The sequence below is a fragment of the Cimex lectularius genome, unplaced genomic scaffold (genome assembly GCF_000648675.2).
Source record: "Cimex lectularius strain Harlan isolate CLEC.00 unplaced genomic scaffold, Clec_2.1 scaffold8, whole genome shotgun sequence".
Lineage (NCBI taxonomy): Eukaryota > Metazoa > Arthropoda > Insecta > Hemiptera > Cimicidae > Cimex > Cimex lectularius.
This window is the reverse complement of record NW_019392656.1, coordinates 565,030-586,072: the sequence shown is the minus strand read 5'-3', so window position 1 is coordinate 586,072 and position 21,043 is coordinate 565,030. Positions and strand designations below refer to the sequence as shown.

At 32.3% G+C, this 21,043-nt stretch overlaps 1 protein-coding gene and 1 long non-coding RNA gene across 14 annotated transcripts in view; one reads left to right on the top strand and one right to left on the bottom strand.

The window, feature by feature from the left end:
- Window positions 1-3,577: 3,577 nt before the first annotated feature.
- On the top strand, window positions 3,578-4,038 carry LOC106669621. Its single transcript, XR_001340950.2, has 2 exons — window positions 3,578-3,670; window positions 3,799-4,038. It is a non-coding gene; the product is annotated as an uncharacterized LOC106669621 (long non-coding RNA).
- A 204-nt stretch (window positions 4,039-4,242) lies between these two features.
- Window positions 4,243-21,043, bottom strand: part of LOC106669702 (fasciclin-1) — a 135,320-nt gene continuing 118,519 nt past the window's right edge. The window contains exons 2-17 of one of the 13 annotated variants that reach the window (XM_014399352.2): window positions 17,315-17,456; window positions 17,085-17,251; window positions 16,864-16,994; window positions 16,706-16,802; window positions 16,516-16,551; window positions 14,969-14,995; window positions 14,496-14,670; window positions 14,274-14,434; window positions 13,409-13,417; window positions 12,916-12,921; window positions 12,475-12,717; window positions 11,798-12,018; window positions 11,565-11,727; window positions 9,097-9,241; window positions 8,863-8,889; window positions 4,243-6,472 (exon numbers count right to left, since the gene is read on the bottom strand). In XM_014399352.2, coding sequence (XP_014254838.2) covers window positions 6,273-6,472; window positions 8,863-8,889; window positions 9,097-9,241; window positions 11,565-11,727; window positions 11,798-12,018; window positions 12,475-12,717; window positions 12,916-12,921; window positions 13,409-13,417; window positions 14,274-14,434; window positions 14,496-14,670; window positions 14,969-14,995; window positions 16,516-16,551; window positions 16,706-16,802; window positions 16,864-16,994; window positions 17,085-17,251; window positions 17,315-17,456 — 1,950 coding nt within the window. In that variant the 3' untranslated portion in view covers window positions 4,243-6,272. Of the gene's footprint in view, window positions 6,473-8,716; window positions 8,890-9,096; window positions 9,242-11,564; window positions 11,728-11,797; window positions 12,019-12,474; window positions 12,718-12,915; window positions 12,922-13,408; window positions 13,418-14,273; window positions 14,435-14,495; window positions 14,671-14,968; window positions 14,996-16,515; window positions 16,552-16,705; window positions 16,803-16,863; window positions 16,995-17,084; window positions 17,252-17,314; window positions 17,457-21,043 lie in introns of all 13 variants that reach the window. The other 12 variants (XM_014399347.2, XM_014399350.2, XM_014399354.2 and 9 more) reach the window with 12 other exon arrangements.

Genomic DNA, 21,043 nt, shown 5'->3' with positions numbered 1-21,043 from the left:
ACAACGCGTAATAAGTGACCGTGGGCCAACCTCGCATGGCCTATTATTTATGGGATGAGGATGACCCTTCTTGACAGATTGATCAACCTTTCCGTGCATGCCGGACACATACGCGTAGTAAGTGACCGTGTTCCAACCTCGCATGGCCTATTATTAATGGGAAGAAGATGACCCATCTTGACACATTGACCAACCTTTCCGTGCATGCCGGACACATACGCGTAGTAAGTGACCGTGTTCCAACCTCGCATGGCCTATTATTAATGGGAAGAAGATGACCCTTCTTGACACATTGACCAACCTTTCCGTGCATGCCGGACACATACGCGTAATAAGTGACCGTGTGCCAACCTCGCATGGCCTATTATTAATGGGAAGAAGATGACCCTTCTTGACACACTGACCAACCTTTCCGTGCATGCCGGACATATACGCGTAATAAGTGACCGTGTGCCAACCTCGCATGGCCTATTATTAATGGGAAGAAGATGACCCTTCTTCTTTGAATCATCAGGTCCTCCCGTGGGCCACCTATCGGCAATACTCTTGTTTTGTGAAATCTTCTCCATCGGTCCAGCCTACCCACGCTGTTGCTTTCTTTTGATCATATTTTTTACTGCATTTTTACCGTCAGGATTGCGGTGGTTAAGTCGGGAGGTTTGGAACTTAGGCGCCTCGTCCGCTTATTCATTACCCACCAGGTGTGACCTGTGGTGCCTCTTCAATACGATCATAACGAAAGGGTCGTCGGAAGACCTGGCACTAGTTATAAGTTCAGAACACCAAAGGTCTTTTTTTAAAAAAGATCTGAACGCACGGCAATTCGCTGGCCAAGTTCCAGCAAGCTATCTTTACTCGGTTTTTCTCACCCTCATATCTCTGATTCGTCTTACGATGGATTTTTGAAATTGAAACATCAAATTAAGCATAGGTCGCTTTAGACATTGTCAACAATTTAAGAACTTAATATTAAGCCTTTTCAAATGGGGAGAATTTCAAAATTTGCCTTTTTTTACTGACTTACTCTCTGATCATTACAAATTACAAGATACTTCCCGAATAGCTAGAAACGTCAAATTCGGTAAAAAGGTAGATTTTATATAGTGAGTAAAGGTAAAAATCTGAAAATTGTAATTTTCTCAAAATTAATGCCACTTTAAGGGGGGAGTAGTCTCATCATCAAAATTATAAGGTACTTCCCTTATAAGTAAACATGTGAAATTTGTTAGAGACGTAGCTCTTATGTTATAAATAATGGTAAAAATCTGAAAATTGCAATTTTCTCAAAATTAGTGCCACTTTAGGGGTGGGGGGTAGTCTCATCATCAAAATTATAAGGTACTTCCCTTATAAGTAGACACGAGATATTTGGTACAAATGTAGTTCTTATGTTATAAATAATGGTAAAAATCTGAAAATTGCAATTTTCTCAAAATTAGTGTCACTTTAAGGAGGGGGTAGTCTCATCATCAAAATTATTAGGCACTTACCATAAAGGAATGTTTAAGAAAAAAAATTATCGAATGAAGTTAGAATAATAAAATCGAGTGTTGAAGCGTGCATCAAGTTTAATTAATTCACACTTTTTTTATTTTTTGGTTGTTAGTAACAGGAACATGGTAACTTTGTACAGATGAGATACATTTTTGCCTTTTGGTATCAACTTGCACTAGTATTCATTCTCATGCTATTTATAGCAAGTATAGTTTACATCCCGAAGTATCAATCGCTATCACGCTTGCCTTCCTGAAAGGGTTAATAATCCGATTTGGGCCTTTAAAAAAGATAGGCTAAGTTTTCCGCAAAATTCCTTGACTTGTCGGATATATTACACGTTTTAACAACGCCTGTTGGACTACTTGAAATTTTGTGTTTTCAGCCATTACACTTTTTTTTATATTTGCTTTTGATTTGCTAACGTTCGACAGTAAATATATTCAGCTGGCTATATTCACAAAGAAACTTAAATATATTATTTTACAAGTATAAATATTTTTTCTCTAAAAGTTTAAATATTTTTTCTCTTGTCCATTTAAAAATTTGGAATAAAAAAATTTAAAAAATTCATTGAAAATTAGATTGTTTTTATCTCTTGATGATCTGTAGGTAAACATTTCACTATCTTCTGTTTTCTCATGCCACTTGGGTAAGAGTTCATTTGAACACTTGTAATAAATTTTAATTTAATTAGCTGTTTTCACTTTAAATTTCAAAAGAAAAATTTGTCATTGATAGTTTGATTAAATATTAAAAATCTATAAACCACCATTTATAGAACAAATATGAACTGAAATGATTAAAACATTCATACGATATAACGAGTTTTTATTAAGACAGAAATTATTAAAAATACTAATAAATATCAAAAAAGATACTAAGTTGTTTGTTGTTTCAACAATACATACTTTTGTAATATTTTAGAATGACATCAATCTAAGTGAGGAAGTTGTTTTGGAAATCGGTATCAATGATCTCCACAAGATTCCACAAAAGAGAAATACACCCTGAGCGATGTTTCTGTAGCCAAGCAGTCACAAAATTTCAACACCACTTCAAATTGCAGCCTTCAAGTATTGACAGTGCCCTTGATACCTCACACCAGACCCTCAAATCGCAAGCCATTGCTGCTAAAGATAATTTTGAAATATTTGCCAATAGTCTGGTACTACAGGTTGGTTAGGGATGGTTAGGGGTTGAGAAAATTGCCACTTAACTTGGCTCTCCGATGTCGGTATAAGGTGATGACAATAATGCTCTATGATAGAGTGATGCAGTTTGAAATGGAGCTTTGTGAATTAACTAAAGAATCTGTTTTGTTCTATATTAAAATCTGGTCAATTTAATTTGTCACATTAACATGTCTTATTACAAATTAAAGCCACAGTTATAAAATAAATAATAAAATATAATTATATTGTTATAAAATAAATAATAAATTTATATAAAATAGAAGAAAAACTATGGAGAATTGTTAGCACAAATCTATATTTATTTTATTTAATTGCAAAAATAAAATATTTTATTGGATTTTTATTTACTGAATGAGTTCTCACATTTTAATAAATATGTATTCAATATTTCCCAATGTCAAAAATTTTTCTTTAAGTGAATCAGTAAATAACAAATCTTAATATTTCCTTTTGGGGTGTGGTGAACCTATAAGTTTGGTTATTTCCAATAATCTTGGACTGCCTATCCATGCTGGTTTGGTCTGTCAGATACATTTCTACTTTTTGCCATCTTGTGATTTCTGTTTAGTCTTTTATTTTATTAGTTAGGGATATAAAGTAGTGTGAAGCAACACTACAAAACCTCCACAGGTGATGGCAAAATGATCTAACAAACGAAAACATCAAGGATAGGAAGACCAAAGTGATGGGAAATGATAAAACCACAAATAACAAATTATCTATTTTGCGCTACTTTCATATGCCTTAATTATAAATCTATTACAAATTAATAGTAATGTTATTGCCAGAACTGTAACTAAAATTTCAAAAAAAAAATAAGATTTAATTATAAATGTTAATAGTAGAAACAGTTGTTATAAAACTTCTCACAATTTTAAAAAGAAATCTATTTTTAATAGTCATTGTGCAATTCTTTTCAAGCATGTTATCCACTGGCACTGGAAAAAACCAAAAACAAAGAATACATTTGAAATTAATCGGTAATACCACCTTTGATTTTATTTGATGAAATATGTCACACGTTTTTGAACTAAAAAAACCAGCATACTGCAAATTACCTGTTCAATATAATTTATCCATCGTTATAATTTAATCCTTTTAACTACAGTGGGATCTCCTCCAGGTCCGATGTAGCCAAACAGAACGCCCAGCACGAGGAATATTACGAATGGAACGAAAATGCACGAGCACACTGCTATTTGTATGATGGAATATTTTCCACAACTCCACATGGCACCCATGGGAGCCCGATTTTTTATTATTTAGCCAAACAGAGAAATAACATCTGATCACTACTGTTTGACAAGGAAAATTTAATGGGAATTTTATTAAATTACTTTTCAATAAATGTTTCTGTTCAATTTTTTTACTACTTGGGTAAAAGTAGTTTGTAATATATATCTTTTTTTTTTTTAATTAATGATTTATTATATTTTTTATTGCAACTATTCAACTCTTTTATCAGTAATAACAACTTTAGAAATTAATCCTAACATTGATGATGCATGTTTTTATGAGGAAAGTGGTACATTTTATATTCAGCCAACAACAGTTTTATGTAATTCTTTTATTACGATTTTTAACAGTTTTGCTTTAAATTTACAGATGTGTAATGTGCATACCAATTACCAAATTTCAATCTGTATCAGTAATCGTACTGTAATTAAATTTCAGTAATACATTAAAAAATTTGTTTAATTAAAAAGCACAAGAAAAGTTTTTGGTTTTTAAATATAAATTTCGTCCTTAAGTTTACCATTTATAGTATAATTTGGGATGTCTAGAAATAATCATGCAACTGAGACCAATCAGATAATATACATTTTTTTATGTACAACATCAATAGCTTCAATTGTTAAGCTCTTTCTTACACTAAGCATCATAACAAATATCATGTCAACCTATTTTAAGGGCGTCTAACATCCTAAAACAGCAATTCCCTGCATATGCAGCATTCTTTGATAGCTATGCAACTGGTATTTACAACGTCCACTATAATATACGTCTTTTAACTTCTTACAGGCATTCTAGATTAATTTACATTATTTTTATGTTAAATTAAACATCTTACCATATTTATACTGTGATTAAAATTCAAACCGACTTTCCTGGAACTGTCATGATTCCATATTGTCTGGTTTATTATATTTACATTCATATGTACACATAGTAACCAGTAGTTTTTGACATTTCTAATGATCTATTTATTGTTGTAAACTTAATTAAAGCTCCTATAGTCATTATATTGCTATTTTGTTTATAATTTCAAGCAAATTTATTGTGATAATATGGTAAGACTCTTAACAACCTAGAATAGTCAATGATACCTGACTTCTGATCTTGACATAGATATACTTTTTTTACATCGATAATAAGGATCCACAGATAAAAATTACACTATCTCGGGTGTGTAGAAGTGGGCGTTTTCAAGTTGAGATTTTGGCTACCTAAATGCATCTTTATAAAATGAAATTATATGCATTGAATTGCTCTTTGTTTATAAAACTATTCCAATTCTTTATTCCCAATAAATATTCATTTGCTCCAATCATAAAAAAATGGAGGATGGATGAATTGACTTACTTTAAATAAAGACAGAGTTTGATATAATCACAATGGGCTTCCATAAATATTTTTTTTTTTCTCTCTTTAAATATATAATTATTGGCAGTATAATAGTTATTTACCTAGTATAAAAAAAATACTTAAAATTACAATGCCATTAAATATATTGGTTTCTTTATTAGTTTTTTAAATATATGTTTTATTTCCTTAAGACAATTTTTACATGTATAATAAACATTAATTCAAAAATACTTATTAAACTTTGTAATTTTTAGAACAAAGCAGACATATTTATGAGTCGTCTTCAAAAAAAACTAAATAAGCCAAACAAAAAAATTAGGACAAACATGTCAAATGACGCTAGCCTCATTTATTGTAGAAACCCCCACAATAATTTATTTACAGTCTCAGAAACTATAGACGTATGCATATAATCATTAATTATAATTAACACAAGATAAAATTAACTACATCAGTTCTGAATTTTACATATGACAAATTGTATTATTTGAGGCTTATAAAAAAAGAAGAAAATATAGCTAAAATTAATGAATTGTAAGATGAAAACTGATATTTAAATGTGTGATGTACAAATATTTCTCGCTAAAATAACGTTTTCTGGAAACTGTGCTAAGAATAGTATATACTTTCCATTTTTTTTATTTTTTTATTTTATCCCTTAAATATATCATAAACATATTCAAATCAAAAGCAAAAAAGGAAAAGTAATGTTGAAAAAATATAATACAACATAAAGTTCTCTGTACAAAAGACAATAAAGAAATTTAGAAGTGAGTTTTTTGTTTTTAATTAATAATTACACGATAAAAAAAAAATAATAATCTAGTGATTAAAGGACTAGATGTTTTTGTAGATAGTGTGGGTTTTACATAACTTAGAAAAATTATATATACAAAAAGTAAATAATCAAAACTATACAAAAAAATGGAAGTAAGTTCTGTTTAAAATAACCCAATTGAACATAGATAAAAATCCATAAATGACATATTTCTTTCCTTAAAGGTGTTGGCTGATCAGGAGACAGACGATGAACCCGAGGAATGCTTTGACTGGATGCATGATTTCACCGCTGCCTGTCACATAGATATCACTTTCTTGCAAGAACACAGTGTCAATGACATGAATTACACCGTTTGTACATTCAACGTCAGGACGGAACACATGAATCCATTCGTTGTTCCACTCAACGTAGTAGCCTGAAAACAGAAACGAACGTTTAAAATTCAATGACGACATAGGGAAAATGGTTTAAATACTCAAGTGTGCACAGTGCGTTTTAAAACCCACAGTGCAGACAGTTAAAACAACAAAAATTGTGTCCAATTGTATATCATTAATTTAGTCTCAATTCGTTTGCCATGATTTATTAGTACAATTAATATCAATATTTCCTTAATTGTTTAAAAAAAGAGTATAATTAATAACAATTATTGTTTTAGTAATAAACTAACTGAAACATAAATTGAGCAAAATTTTAGCAATAAATACTGCCTGAGCTCTTGCATAAAAAATACTTGGCCATTTCCAACAAACAACCCTGTCAGCAAAAGCTTACTATGAGAAGTACCAAATAAAACAATAAAATTATGCTCCACAATTGAACCTGATTGACGAAGTTTGGAACTATTATAAATTTATGATATTATAATAAATTATTATTGCTAAAAATAATTCTTTGTTACATTATGCAAAATTTTTTTTTGTAATTTATGTTTTACCATTTGAAATTAAAATCATAGCCCCTTTTTGTATCACTAGTTGACAATTTATTAAAAAATTCTCCTTATTTGATTTTTTCTGAATAATATTAGTTATTTGGACTTTTGTTTATTTTACTGATTCAGTTTTCAAGTATAGAAAAGATTTATAAGAAGATTCGTGTAATGTTTATTCAATATCTATTATGTTTTGTGGGACACAGATTTGTTATTGTGACATTGCAATGTACAATTACCAAGAAGGTTGAGCTCTTTGATGATGGTGGGCTGTTTGTGATTGGATGAAGGCCCTATCAGACAAAATTACCATTGTTTGGGTACCAGGTCACAAAGGGCAGAAGAGTAGCAACGAGATGTCGATAATTTGGTCATGGAAAGTTCAACAATGACACCTATCGACTCTGAACCATTTTTCAGCATACTACATTGTCAAAAACGTAAATCAGACAAATGGTAAAGAATAAATTCTCAGTTCAAAGTTTACCATTTCAGAATAGAGGCATGCAAGAAATTAATTAAAAAATCATCTCAGAACTACCTAAGATATGTTAGGATTAGAATAATAGTAGGACTGCTAACTCTGCTGACTTTGGAGACATATATATAAATTCGAAGTAGCAGAAACAAGCTTGTGAAGATTATTGCCAGAAAGAAGACGACACAGTGGAAAAATCTCTATTGGTGCAAAGGCATACAGGCTGAGATTCTTATTCTTGGGAGAGGAAAAGCCAAGTCTGAAGGATACATGAGAGCCCTTAAGAAAACTATGGAACCTGGAACTAGCCTTAGGCTTAATGAACAGCTCTAGATAAGAATGGAGAATGCACAATAAATCAATATTGATTGTGGTATTTAAGTCATAAATAGTCTGATTCCTTTTAACTGTAACTTTAACCCTGATGGCGGTCATTTCATCAGAAAAAAAAAAAACTTGTGAAAGGCATGTCTTCAAGAGCTGGGCAAAACAGAATGCCAATAACAGATAACCAGAACTGGATTAACATTTTTTCATGTCAAAATTGTCCTTCCATGTAGTTCATAGTAGTCAAGACATTCTGAACATAATAATTTCTCAACGAACTTCTAAAAAGAGATTATACGTAAATTTTTACATTTTCATAGTGCTCTTGAAATGTCTAAGACTCAGAATTTCACACAATAAGTTTGACAGAAAACTTCAGTTGGACAAATATGCCCTATAAATTAGGTATTGTTAGTCTTTCGTACATCGTCCTCCAAACAAACTTAAATAATATTTTGTATATCCTTACCAAAAAGTCATAAATTACTATTTAACATATTTCTTTTATAAAACATTTTTTCCCCCTGTAATATGCAATAATTCTCAATGTAGTTTGTGAGGAACCTGAAATTTGGTCATTACCGATCATTTTGGCCTGCATATCCTCAGTGGGTTGATCTGTGAAAATGCATTTTGGCATTTTGCCATCAGTGTTCTTGTGTGATTGAACAGCACACTGAAGATGGTGAAATGTGAGAAAAAGATGATGCATAAACATCCAACAGACCAACCCGCATACCAGCACAATGATTTGTAACAACCAAATTTATTGAAATATTAACCTAATTCTTTGTCACTTCAGGTCAAATTGTCAATTTTCAGCAAAACACTATCTGCTGGTAAGCAAAACCTTTCAGTGAACTTAATATTTATCATTGAATTGTCACCAGCATTTATTTTATCATTTGTTATTTGAGTACCTGGTTGAAAAATTGCTGAGCATGCAAAGAGTTACAACTGAAGCCACAGTGAAAGCTTTGGTATTCAACGTCGGACAGTATGCGTGCTCGTAAATAAGCTAGACACTGAAAAAGCCTACTGTACGTGGTTCTATTTGACCACTCACCATATTGGACAGTTCCATTGTCTCTCTCTGGCAAACAAATAATAATATAGTTCAGGTTGAAACATTTTAAATTTATAAAAGCATTTAGTGTTCTCTTGACTCGGTAAAAAAATCAAGTGGGTTTATTCAATTATTTTGCCTTTGACGGTCTGAGCAAAAGTTTTAATATGCAAATATATGAAAAAAAGAATAAATAAAAATAAAGAATAAAAATGAGCAGTATATTTTACTAACTTTTGTCACTCTCCTTGACTCGCAACTTGACAACATCTCTCACTGTCGGCAGCTGTCTTGCCTCGTGTGTTGTCAAATTTCTGAGATCCGCCATTGTGAAACGTTTATCAGCAACAACTAAATGTCTTTCTAGAATTTGTTTGGCCTGGAAAATAAATTTAAAAAAGTTAAAATGCTGACTTTAGCTAAAAGGATGAAATTTTATTAATTTATTATTATTATTTACTGTTCAAAATTTTAAATCTAAAGAAACACTAAAAAATATAAAATTATAAATTTAAACAGATAAATTATTGTCAAAACCGATTATAAAAATAATAATTATAAATTATAGGAAGTAATTGTGAGGAAGAACTTTCTACTATTCAAAATTATTGGGTTGTCCGGAAAATAATGCAGGATTTTGGTATTAAACAAAAAAAAAAGAAACTAGTTACTTTAAAGCAATGTTCTTTAATCAAAATAATTTCCCATACTCTCAATACATTTCTCCCAACGTGTTGGTAACTTATTAATTCCGTCTGAGTAGAATTCAGAATTTTTAGAATTGATAAAGTCAATAAATGCATTTTCCAGTTCCGTTTGATTTTTGAATATTATGTGTTGTAAGTAGTGGTCCAGGTGTCTAAAAAAATGGTAGTCAGTAGGCGAGAGGTCCGGAGAGTAGGGTGGGTGAGGCAAAGTTTCATAGCCAAGCTCCAATAATTTTTGTGACGTTACACGTGACACATGTGGTCGAGCGTTGTCATGCAACAAAATGGGCCCTTTCCGATTGACCAAAGAGGGCTTCATTACTGCCAATTTCTGATGCATGGTATTAATTTGGTTACAGTATGATTCAGCATTGATGGTTTCGCCAGGATTTAAGAAGCTGTAGTGTATTAAACCAAATGAAGCCCACCATACCGTAACCATTACCTTTTTTTGATGAGTTGGGGGCTTTGGAAAATGTATTGGAGCTTCTCCTTTGTCGAGCCACTGTCCAGAACGTCTAGTGTTATCGTAGAGAATCCACTTTTCGTCACATGTAACAATTCTGGCCAGAAATGGGTCATTTTTGTTTCGACAAAGAAGTGATGCACAAACATCAAAGCGCTGATTTTTTTGGCGATCGTTTAATGAGTGTGGAACCCAATTTTCGAGTTTTTTCACTTTTCCAATCGCCTTGAGGTGGTCAGCGACGGTCGTTTTACTGACTTTGAGTTGCTCTGCAAGTTCTCGAACAGTTGTTTTGGGGTTTTCTTCCACCACTGATCGCAGAACATCATCATTAAGAGAGGAAGGCCTTCCACGACCTTCTTCATCTTCAAGGCTGAAATCTCCCTCCCGAAATTTTTTAAACCACCTTTGCACAGTGCACTCATTAACACAACCCTCGCCCCAGACTTGGTTAATGTTTCTAGCCGTTTGGGCTCCGCTTCGGCCGAGTTTAAACTCGTAAAAGAAAATCGTACGAAATTCTCGCTTTGACATTATAAGGATGACTGAATTATTTCCAAGTAGCGGAATGCTACAGAGGTAAACAAACAATATCATTTGGAAGAGGATTAATAAGTGTTGACATTCATACAAATGAGTAATCCTGTAAACGTAAACAGAATATTTTATATAGATTTTTTTAAATGAAAACTTAAAATCCTGCATTATTTTCCGGACAACCCGATAATAATTTAACATTTCAAAAACACTAATAGTCAAAATTTAGCCAACTGGAAAACTCAAAAATAAAGAATTTTGGACAAAGTTTATTTTTCAATTTACATCTACTTTTTAAATATACAGGGTGAATCATTTTTTGATACACCATTGGAAAATCAACGTGGGTGCGTTTAAATCTGACTCGAGGCTTATTTCCTTTGATTAATACGTTAATAAAAGAAAGTGAGTCAATTTTCAGCGCACCATAAGAAAATCAACATTGGTGCATCTAATTATGACTCGGCACATTTTATTTTGTGTCTCGTATCAAAAAATAGGCGAGTCACTTTTCGACGCACCATTTGTTACCAATCAGTTTTAGTAGGTTGGAAGGAAAATAAAGAAAACCAATATTATTAAAACATTATTTAAACACAATGTAAAAATTTAAAAAATATTCTTTTCAAATTAATTTGATTACATTGTGTTTGAATAATGTTTAAATAATATTGGTTTTCTTTATTTTCCTTCCAATCTACTAAAACTAATTTGTAACGAATGGTGCGTTGAAAAGTGACTTGCCTATTTTTTTGTACTAGACTAACAAAATAAAATATGCTGAGTCATAATTACACGCACCAACCTATGGTGCACTGAAAATTGACTCACTTTCTTTTATTAACGTATTAATCAAAGGAAATAAGCCTCGAGTCAGATTTAAATGCACCTACGTTGATTTTCCAATGGTGCGTCAAAAATTGACTCACCCTGTATATGTAGGTAGTAATAATAATATAAGCATAGATATAATTGGATGGAGGATTAATTACATGATAAGCAAAGTCATTCATGAAAATTTTCTTATGAGCAGAAGGATATTTAGTCTCCATTTTTTTCCATGCGTAGTCCCTTGGTACGAAATATGTGAATCGCTTTGACATATCATCGAGCTGATCATTGAAGCCTTGGATTTTTCCCAGCAAGAAGGTTTTGCTGTAAAAATAAATAAATAAATAGCATAAAAATATTTGCATTTGTTTTCTTTATTGATTAATTTTGTTACTTGAGCATAGGATCTGTGGCCATTTTGCGACCAACTGTTGTAAAAGGGACACCGAGGACTTTATCAATGATGTGGATGATACCGTTGGTGGCTGCGATGTCAGGCTGGACAACAGTGGCATTGACTCCGCCGCCTTCTACTGTCAGGGTTCTGTTCGAGCCGCTTGTCACAACGTTGAAGTAGAGATTTTTCCTAAGAGCTAATGTGTTCACCTGAAACAACTGTAAGGTGACAAAACCAAACGGGGACAAAATAATAAAAAGGATGCAGATTAGGTAAAGGAGAAAGAAAAAGGTTGAAAAAAAAGGAGTCAGAACTTGGCTTTATAATATGTTCAGCTAAACAGTACTATTTTGTTCACATGCATTTTTTTACAGCATGTTATGGTGATGAAAATGATAACAATTTCCAATGATATGTATGAGTATGATTGCATCAAGTGTTAAACGTATAGTTTAAAACTAGCATGAATTAATATTTCATGCATTTAAAAATTATTGCAAGTGTGTAATATGAAAGGATGATCAAACATATTTACTCATAGAGATATTAGTAAAAAAAAATGTTCAATGGTTTGTTTTTTATATAATGGTAAAAATGCCAAGTAATTTGGAAATGAGAGAAAGCGGAATTATTTCAGGCAATGGATGGATTGTAATGGATCATGTTAGAAGTACCTCGAGTTGATTGCCCTCAATAATTCTGTCCAAGGGAAGTTTCTCTTCGACAAGATGCATGTGAAGGATTTCCCTAATCTTTCTTGTGTCGCGTAGAATGTTGTTCAACGAAGGGTCTTTCCAAGCTGCATTTGACGGCGCAAACAGTGTGAGCTCTCTCATCTGCGTCATCCTCTCCATAAGGTCTCCCCCAACATCACGAATCACTTCATAAAACTTGTACAACGGTCCATCTTCTCGATCCTACAACGAATTTCCCCATGAGTTCTCATTGTCTTCATGTGTCGAGAAATGAAACTACTTTGTGCTAGTGTTTTATTTTATTGACATTTAACTTTTTTACAAACAATTTTTGGAACTCAAAATAATACCAACAGATTTCTACCTGCACCGTTATTTTAAAAAATCTATTTATAGTCCATTTTATCTGTCAGTACTTACAATTCCCTGCACATGCAGACATGCGAACATCAACGACAGACATATGCAACAAAATAAATACATAAAAATATTGTCAAACTCGCTTAATAATTCAAAACTTAAGATTCATTTTGAATTTAATAAATTTTTAGACTTAGTTTACAGTTTTGAATTGTTGAAAATTGCCCCCTTGCCCAAGCGCCTGGAGAACTGAATACCCAATACCCAAACAAAACACACCACAGAAGCATTATATTAAAAACATGTGAAATACTAAACTCAACAGAAGAAAATGTATACAGAAAGCATGCATGTGCTGAAGAAGTTCATGAAGAAACTGAAGAACTGAAGATAGGGAAAGAAGAGAATCGTCACAGCTGAGAGTTAATGGAAAAGTGACAGACAGCACAAAGAAAAGAAAGAGATTTAGATGAAGAGTAAAGAAGGAAAGACCAAATGAGCAAAACAAATAAGATGAGAGCCACACCAGACTTAATTTACAATTTTTACTCACCTTAAAAGACTGGTTCCCAAATGAAGTGAGAGCGGAAACAAAAAATACAATTAAAAATAAAGTCGCAGACAGTAAAGGACCGAATTTTTATGCATTAACAAAATTTCCTTAGGGTCAGTCAACAAAAAATTTGATAGGTAAAATTTAAAACTGCGATAACTTCTTAATAATTAAAATTTTCCTTTTCAAATATTAAGAAGAAAATTATATTTGAACTAATTTTAATATTTAGCCAACTAAGAAAAATATGTTAATACTGGACGCTAAGTTTTTGGTATATGTCCCCTTATGAGCTTATAAAATGGAATTTTGTTTTGAACCATGAATCCAAATTATTTGAAATTAAATCTAAATTTGAAAATAGTAAGAAAAATGAAGTTCTGAAAATTTGGAAAACCATTTATATCCCTGGATAATTCAGCAAACCCAAATATAATAATGTACATTACAAGAGTATAATAATTTCAATTTTATTTTTCAGAATATAGTATGATTGTGGATGTGATTAAAGCCAACCATTAAATATCAAATATTACTGGAATTCATGAAAAATGAGCCAAATAGACCAAGAAGATTACCTGAAAACTTAGACACATGGAAAATATTGCACAGAATTAACCAATTATTTTTATGTCTACTTATCTATCTATGTATATTATAATAGAAAGTTTTAATTAATAATAAAGCATGTGCAATTTGTGTTTGTATGTCTGTTTTATAAATTATCCCGTAGTGCATATCTAAACTGTTATTTAACAAAATATTTAAACTAAAGTCACATTTATTTAAAATAGATATTAATCAAATCAAACGAGGTTTCATAGTCATATTTAGCCATAAAATAACATTATAAATTTATATTCACCTCCAAAAACTGAGAAATTGTTACATCCACAACCATGAGAGGACGATGGATGAGATGAATGACACCGTTACTGACGGGGATATTTCCTTTGACGATCTCAGCAAGAACAACCCCATCTGGATGATCCGAATCACCAACAATAGTGTGGCTCTTAACATATTCTACAAAAAGGAGGTTTTGTTAATTAAAGAATTATTACTTTTAAAAAAATTATAAGCGTACTTTGTGTGCGAAGGTTGTCCGTTTCTGTACTGAAAGAAACATTAACTTTTATCCTTCCCCAGGCTACTGTCTTGTATTGCTTGTTGTCCGGGGTTGGGTCTGTGAATAGTACTTGGTCTTCGATAACATGGCCGTCGATGGTAATTTCGTCTATCTTTTCTGGCCTTGGAGGAGGCTGAAATAAAAACCAATTTTTATTTAAAAAAATGACCGACCTATTTTTTATCACCCACCGATCCCAAATACGCAACACTTAAACAACACATGAAATCGACAGCATTGACCAGCAGAAGAAAATCAATGACTGGTCTGTGATTTTAAGCCATAAGACAAAGCAAGAAAATCCCAGTGCCGCTTGTTCAAAATAACCAGTTTGAATATTTACTACAAAAAGCGTTACACAAAACAAAAACGTGTCTGTGGTTACAATTTTGTTATATGACAGACTTAGTGACCAGAAGCGTTTTTCTTACCTGAAAAGAAAATCTACTATGATGCCTCTGAAAACACATGGACCTCTTTTAAAAAACATCATAACAAAAAACTTCATTTATAAGAATATGAAAAATGGATAAGCAAATGCTTCAATTAAATGATTAATTTCAAGATAAAACTATCTATGTATTACTTTTATTATTTTACGTTCACAAAAAGAAAAAAGTGAGAAGAAAGAAAAGAAAGGCAGCACAAAGCATAGTTAAATAATTATTTTAAAAAACCTCTAAATTTTACACTTAAACTTGTACATCAATCAATTATTTTAATTTAGGTTTTTAGACCCAACAAATTAAAGATTAACTAAGTAAAAAATTACAGGAAAGTTTTGCAAACATATATTAAAATTGATATGATAATCAAAAATAGCAAGACAGCTTTATCAAAAATATTAAATATATACATTGGAATAATGCTGAATTATTTCTAAAGATGTAAATGTTCTGAGCTGAAGTTATACAATTTTATTTGAAAAAAAAAAAAAAAAAAAGAATTACACAAAAATGACTTTTTCTTCCTTTCTTGAGGAGTTTTTTAATCAATTTAAAAATATTTATGAAGTTTTTAAGACAAAGTTTAAAGAATTTTTTCTCATTGAAAATGTAATCTCTTAAAAATAGTGATATTTTATTTATAAAATATGCAGTGAATGATATTTAATGATAGTGAATAATATGTGTTTATCTAGTGAGATAATTTAAGAAACAAATCTCTTTTTGATTTTTTTTTAATGAGAAGTTTTAAATATAAGACTGAGTAGCAATATACTTCAATAAAATCAAAGAATTCTAAGATTTTTAATTTTTGTGTAATATATATATATATATATATGTGCGTCTCCTCTCTCTCTCTCTCTCTCTCTCTCTCTCTCTCTCTCTCTCTCTCTCTCTCTCTCTCTCTCTCTCTGTTTGTTTGTATGTATGTGTATGTGTGTGTGATGAATTAAAAATACAAAAAACTAAAAAACCTAAAGGTTCCTTTAAAGAGACTACAAAGCTTTCTTAAGCGAGAGAAAAAAACTTTTCAGGAAAGCCACTCATAATACACAAAATAAGAAATTTAAAAACATAACATGATGAGTCTTTTTGGTGAGAAATATCATATTTATTTAAAATAATATATTTTCATAACATAAATGTAGTCTATAAATAAGGGTTGATAGAAGTTTTGTTTTTTGATTCAATTTCTGTATTTTTAAGGATCAAATAATAATAAAAATAATTAATTAATTAAACCAAATAATACTAAAAAATAATTAATTAAGTAAATTAAAAAACATAAGTAAATGTAAATATTATTTTTTGTATTTATTCAGTAAATGCTTAATAAACTATTATTGTTTATAATCATATGTAATTTAATTAATTTCATGTCTAGAGGAATGGCCAATCTGAAAAGTGAAAAAGGAAGGTATATAGAACTCTAAATCGATTTGTTCCCTTTGACATATTACACATATTTTGTAATGTAGCTAAGATGGTTTAAAGCAGATTTTGAAAAGTTAAATAAAAATTTGGTAAAATACCTTCGGTGAATAACCATGTCGATAATGCCTGAACCCCTGTGAAAATATTTGGAAGTGCCATTAGACGGCTGCGAAAGTTTTGTGACATAATCAGCGGTGGTTAAAAGCCCTTTGCTTAATTTCAATCACAATTTTGCTCTGTTCGAGACAATTTTTTAATATATTCTATATTAATTAATTATAACTTTACCTGAAAACCTTCATCAATGGGGATGAAAAAAGTGTGCTTTCCAGCTCTCTTATAGAGGTCTTCTTTGCCTGTATGTTTGACTCTTTGTCGGAATGACCTAAGGAAATAAAATTTATCATATATTTTCAACATTGAAGATACTATTTGCCTTTATTTACCTCAACCGGATATTTCCAAGACGTACATCTTCAGAACCTTCCAGGAAATCATATGCCGTTGGGTTGTATTTTGTGGTTTCCGGGCTGATGAAGCGTACAGGCTCTAACAATTTCTCAATCACATGCAGTACCTGAATTTAAAAAAAATTTAAATATGTATAAAATTCATATACAGGTCCATTGCCTTTACAGGTCAGAATATATCAAACTGATTGGCTCACTTGTTTTTTAGGATAGTTTAAGTAAGTGTTAGACTTTTCTGTGATAACTCTGGCATTGTTTAAGTATATCAGATCTGGATTGACTTTTGTCACCCAGATCGGTGGATTCCCTTGACCCATGGTGTTTACAGACGGGCCTAAATTACTTAGCGTCAAAGGCGAGTTTGCTGGAAATGACAATTTTTATGATATGATAGACGATAAGTAAAAGGTAAAACTTAAAAACATACCCATGTGATACAGTACAAGGTCTTGATCCTCGGTCCTTTTTGACACATCCTGAAATGCAGAGTTCAGTGGAGCAAACACGGTGATGTCTGAATACTTGAGTGTATTCATAGCAAATGGGTTATGCTCCAGCATCGAATAGAACTGCAAAAAGAAATCAGAATAATGTAAAAATTAATAACTATAATATATATATAAATCTCACATGTTCAATTATTATATAATAATAGTTACTTTATTGAGGCCATCACGGCATCTGACCTGTATTTACCAACCAAAATTCTGGGTTTTCCAGCACAGGAATTTAATTGGAAATTAATTTGGAAAAAGTGATTTTGATCATTCATCTTCAACATAATGATAATGTTAATTTGTTGAGCTTATTTTTAAACATTAGTGTAAAATAACACTGAAGCCAGAACATCAAATCATCCAATTGCTAATGTTGAATAATAAGAATATTTTGAAAAAAGTACTACAGACTACAAAGATGGTAATAGATGCACTTGTATTTATTATATATAGTACTAACAGTTGTGTGTCCCGTAGTGTGTTAAAGTGAATGTATTTATTAGCATGAATGTGCCATGTCAAATAATAAATCAAATAATTAAAATGAAGTTCTGGACTTGTTGAATTTATAATTTACACGACAAGCAAAGGGGGCAACTTTATTCATATGAACTGTTGTCAGTTTAGGACGTAATAAGGATTTAAATTTGAAGGAAGTAAATTAAATTAATTGTTTCTTCTTACAGGCAAGTAAACAAAAACTGATTATGTGTTTCAGTGAGGATGAAGGGTTTATGAAGTAGGGCTGGGCAGGCCAAAAATAAAATATTTCAAACGAACAAGTATGCTGATGTATTAGTCGGGGTGTGTAATATATTGCGCTCTTTAAGAGCTATGGTATCACCCGTTCTGTGCCTATAGCATACCGGTGAGTCCTATTTGATTAGTAGGCCTGATTTCATTGATTGAATCTTTTCTACAGTCACATTGCATGTCCCAAAGCACTTCATCCTGAAGGCAAGTGTGACACCCTACAATACGTATGTTGGTGTTTCCTCTGCTTCTTTGCAGAATCTGCATGTGCCGTGTCGGGTTATACCAATCTTCTTTAAATGTCCGTTTAGTTTGCAGCGTCCTGTTAAGAATCCTATTAGGATTCACAGTTTATTCCTGCTTCCTTTGACACATTCTGTTATTTCTTTTCTTCCAAAGTTTCTTAAGAGATTCTTGGATTGCCTGTGTCCAATGATTGAATTCCATTGTACCTTCATTTTCTTTTTGACCTTCGGTCTGAGATACTCATTAATAGTGTGGGTTCCTATGCCGCAGAAGGGTTCAGGTCCTGTCAGCTATGTAGCAGGTCCTTTCCTTGCAAGGGTGTCCGCTTTCTCGTTGCCTTCTACTCCCATGTGTCCTGGGACCCAGCAGGCTGACCTTGTTCTTTCTTTTAAAACGTAATATGTTTAATTTGGTTTTGCAGTTCAGCACCATCTTTGAACTAATGACATTTGAGCTTAGTGCTTTGATGGCTGCTTGGCTATCTGACATGTTTGTATTTTTCTGCATTTGTACTCTTTATTCAAGTTGAATTGTGTACATCTATCGATTGCGTAGACCTCAGCTTGGAAGATACTGGTGTATTTTCCCATGGGTTCTGAGTAGTTGGTTTCAGGGCTGAATACTCCTGCCCTTGTACCTTCTTGCATTCTAGATCTATCTATGTACCAAAAGCAGTTCTTAAAGGAGGTGTTTTCCTCTCGTTCCCATTCTTTTTCAATACATAAGTTTATTTGGAAGTTTTGATTAAATTCAAACATCCTGCTCATGTTGTCCCTTAGAGCCATTCATTATATTGTTGCTATCTCTCCATTTTAGCTTTATTCCTGTTGGAGGCTTCTCTTTAATAATACTAATAGATAATAGTTTTCTGTTCTGTCCTCATTATCATTTCGTGAAGGAGGATTAATCCCAGTATCTTTTCCAGCTTCCAGTACAGGTAATAATATTAAGCAATTAATGAAATTATGAATATGTTTTGTTGTTTTGAATATGTTTTTTCTTTCTTAACGACTGTAAAAATGGCACTCGACTTCACAATCAGAGAAACCTGATAGCTTATGATCATGGGGATCTGCAAGACCCGATCATGGATGAAATCTCTATCACCTGTCCATATACGAGTGCAAACGTTAATTTTAAAGGATCAGGGATTAATCGGGGATCCATTTTTGGAGAAGCAGGACTAGAATTAGAGGCACGTGCCCCCGGCGACGTCTTCATGGGAAATTGAGCTCCCTCCGGCTCTCCTGCCACGTGATCGGATATTAGCATAGGGCCGCTCTCTAATTAGAACCGAGGGTGGCCAAACCTCATTTTATACATCATTTCCCTCTGAACAAATAAGGGCCGTTTTCATTATTCTTGGCGTTTGCCACACGGTCTGTTTACCGGCTCACAATTGGCCTTTTAAGTTTAATTATCGGCTGTAGGTGACAACAATGTGGAACAATCGAACTTATTTCCTTCAAATCTTCCCCTGATAATACCCTTCATCCCTTGAAAATTTAATGATATTCATTGCCCTGCAAGCTCAAATTTGTATCTTTAATACTACACATACACTACACGCCGAAGTTTAAAAAAATACAAAATACAACAAGGTTGATCCGTTTTTGTACTATTGTACAAGTAGACCTGTACAGTATGTTTAACCTTTACGAAACTGATGTAAACATCAATAAAATATGAGGATTTCAACCCCACCTGACAAAAGTATTAATTAAAAAATGTAAAGAATTCCAAGCAGAAGATAAGCTAAAATATCTTCTAAAACCCAGAAGAAAAACTTCAAAAAGAAACTTTTGGCCAATTTGAGTGGAAGTGAGGAACTTGCAGGATATCCTCTCTCCGAACAACGTCAGCAGAAGCGTCAGCAGCATCACAGTAAATGTGCGTAAAAATCGACAAGAGTGCTTATCCTAATCTCTTTTAGTTGTTTTGTAAATTGTAACAATTGTATAATGGCGGAAGGGAAAATTTCCCAGATATAAGATATATTTGCATTTTCCGGAGGAAGTGAGGATGAATCAGGATCACACGGTATCCTAAACGTACATGATATAAAGAAATTACCAAGACTGCTTATCCTAAGCCCTTCCAGCTGTTTTGAATACAGTAACAATCGGATAATAGCTTAAGGAAAAAAATTCCCAAATTTAATGACACAAGGTATTTTTGAATTTCCCAGAGGAAGCGAGCATGTAACAGCATAACAGGATATCCTAAACCCAAAAGAAGTCAACAGTCTGATTCAGCTTCATAAGGAAATGCTAATGACGTAAAAAAAATCGACAAGGCTGTTTAGAGTTATTTTAAATACAAAATGTGACTAAGCAGTAAAATGTTTTAAGACGCATAAAATAAGAGCCGGTTGCTTTTTTAACATAGCACACCCGGGCAAACGTCTGTTTCAGCAACGTCAGCACATATGTGGGTTTTTTTCCCGAAGAGAGGAAATCACCTACAAAACACTTTTGAACGTTTTTGATCACGGATGAATATTATAAACAATTGTAAGTTTTAATCACAAGCCATTGATTGTGAATTGTCTTTAGAGGAGAAAAACTCTGATTTTATTGAATTTCACTGATGGTCAGGCTGCTGAGTGAAACATGGATGAGACTATAAGGTAATCTGATGATGCGAGATCGGATCTGAAA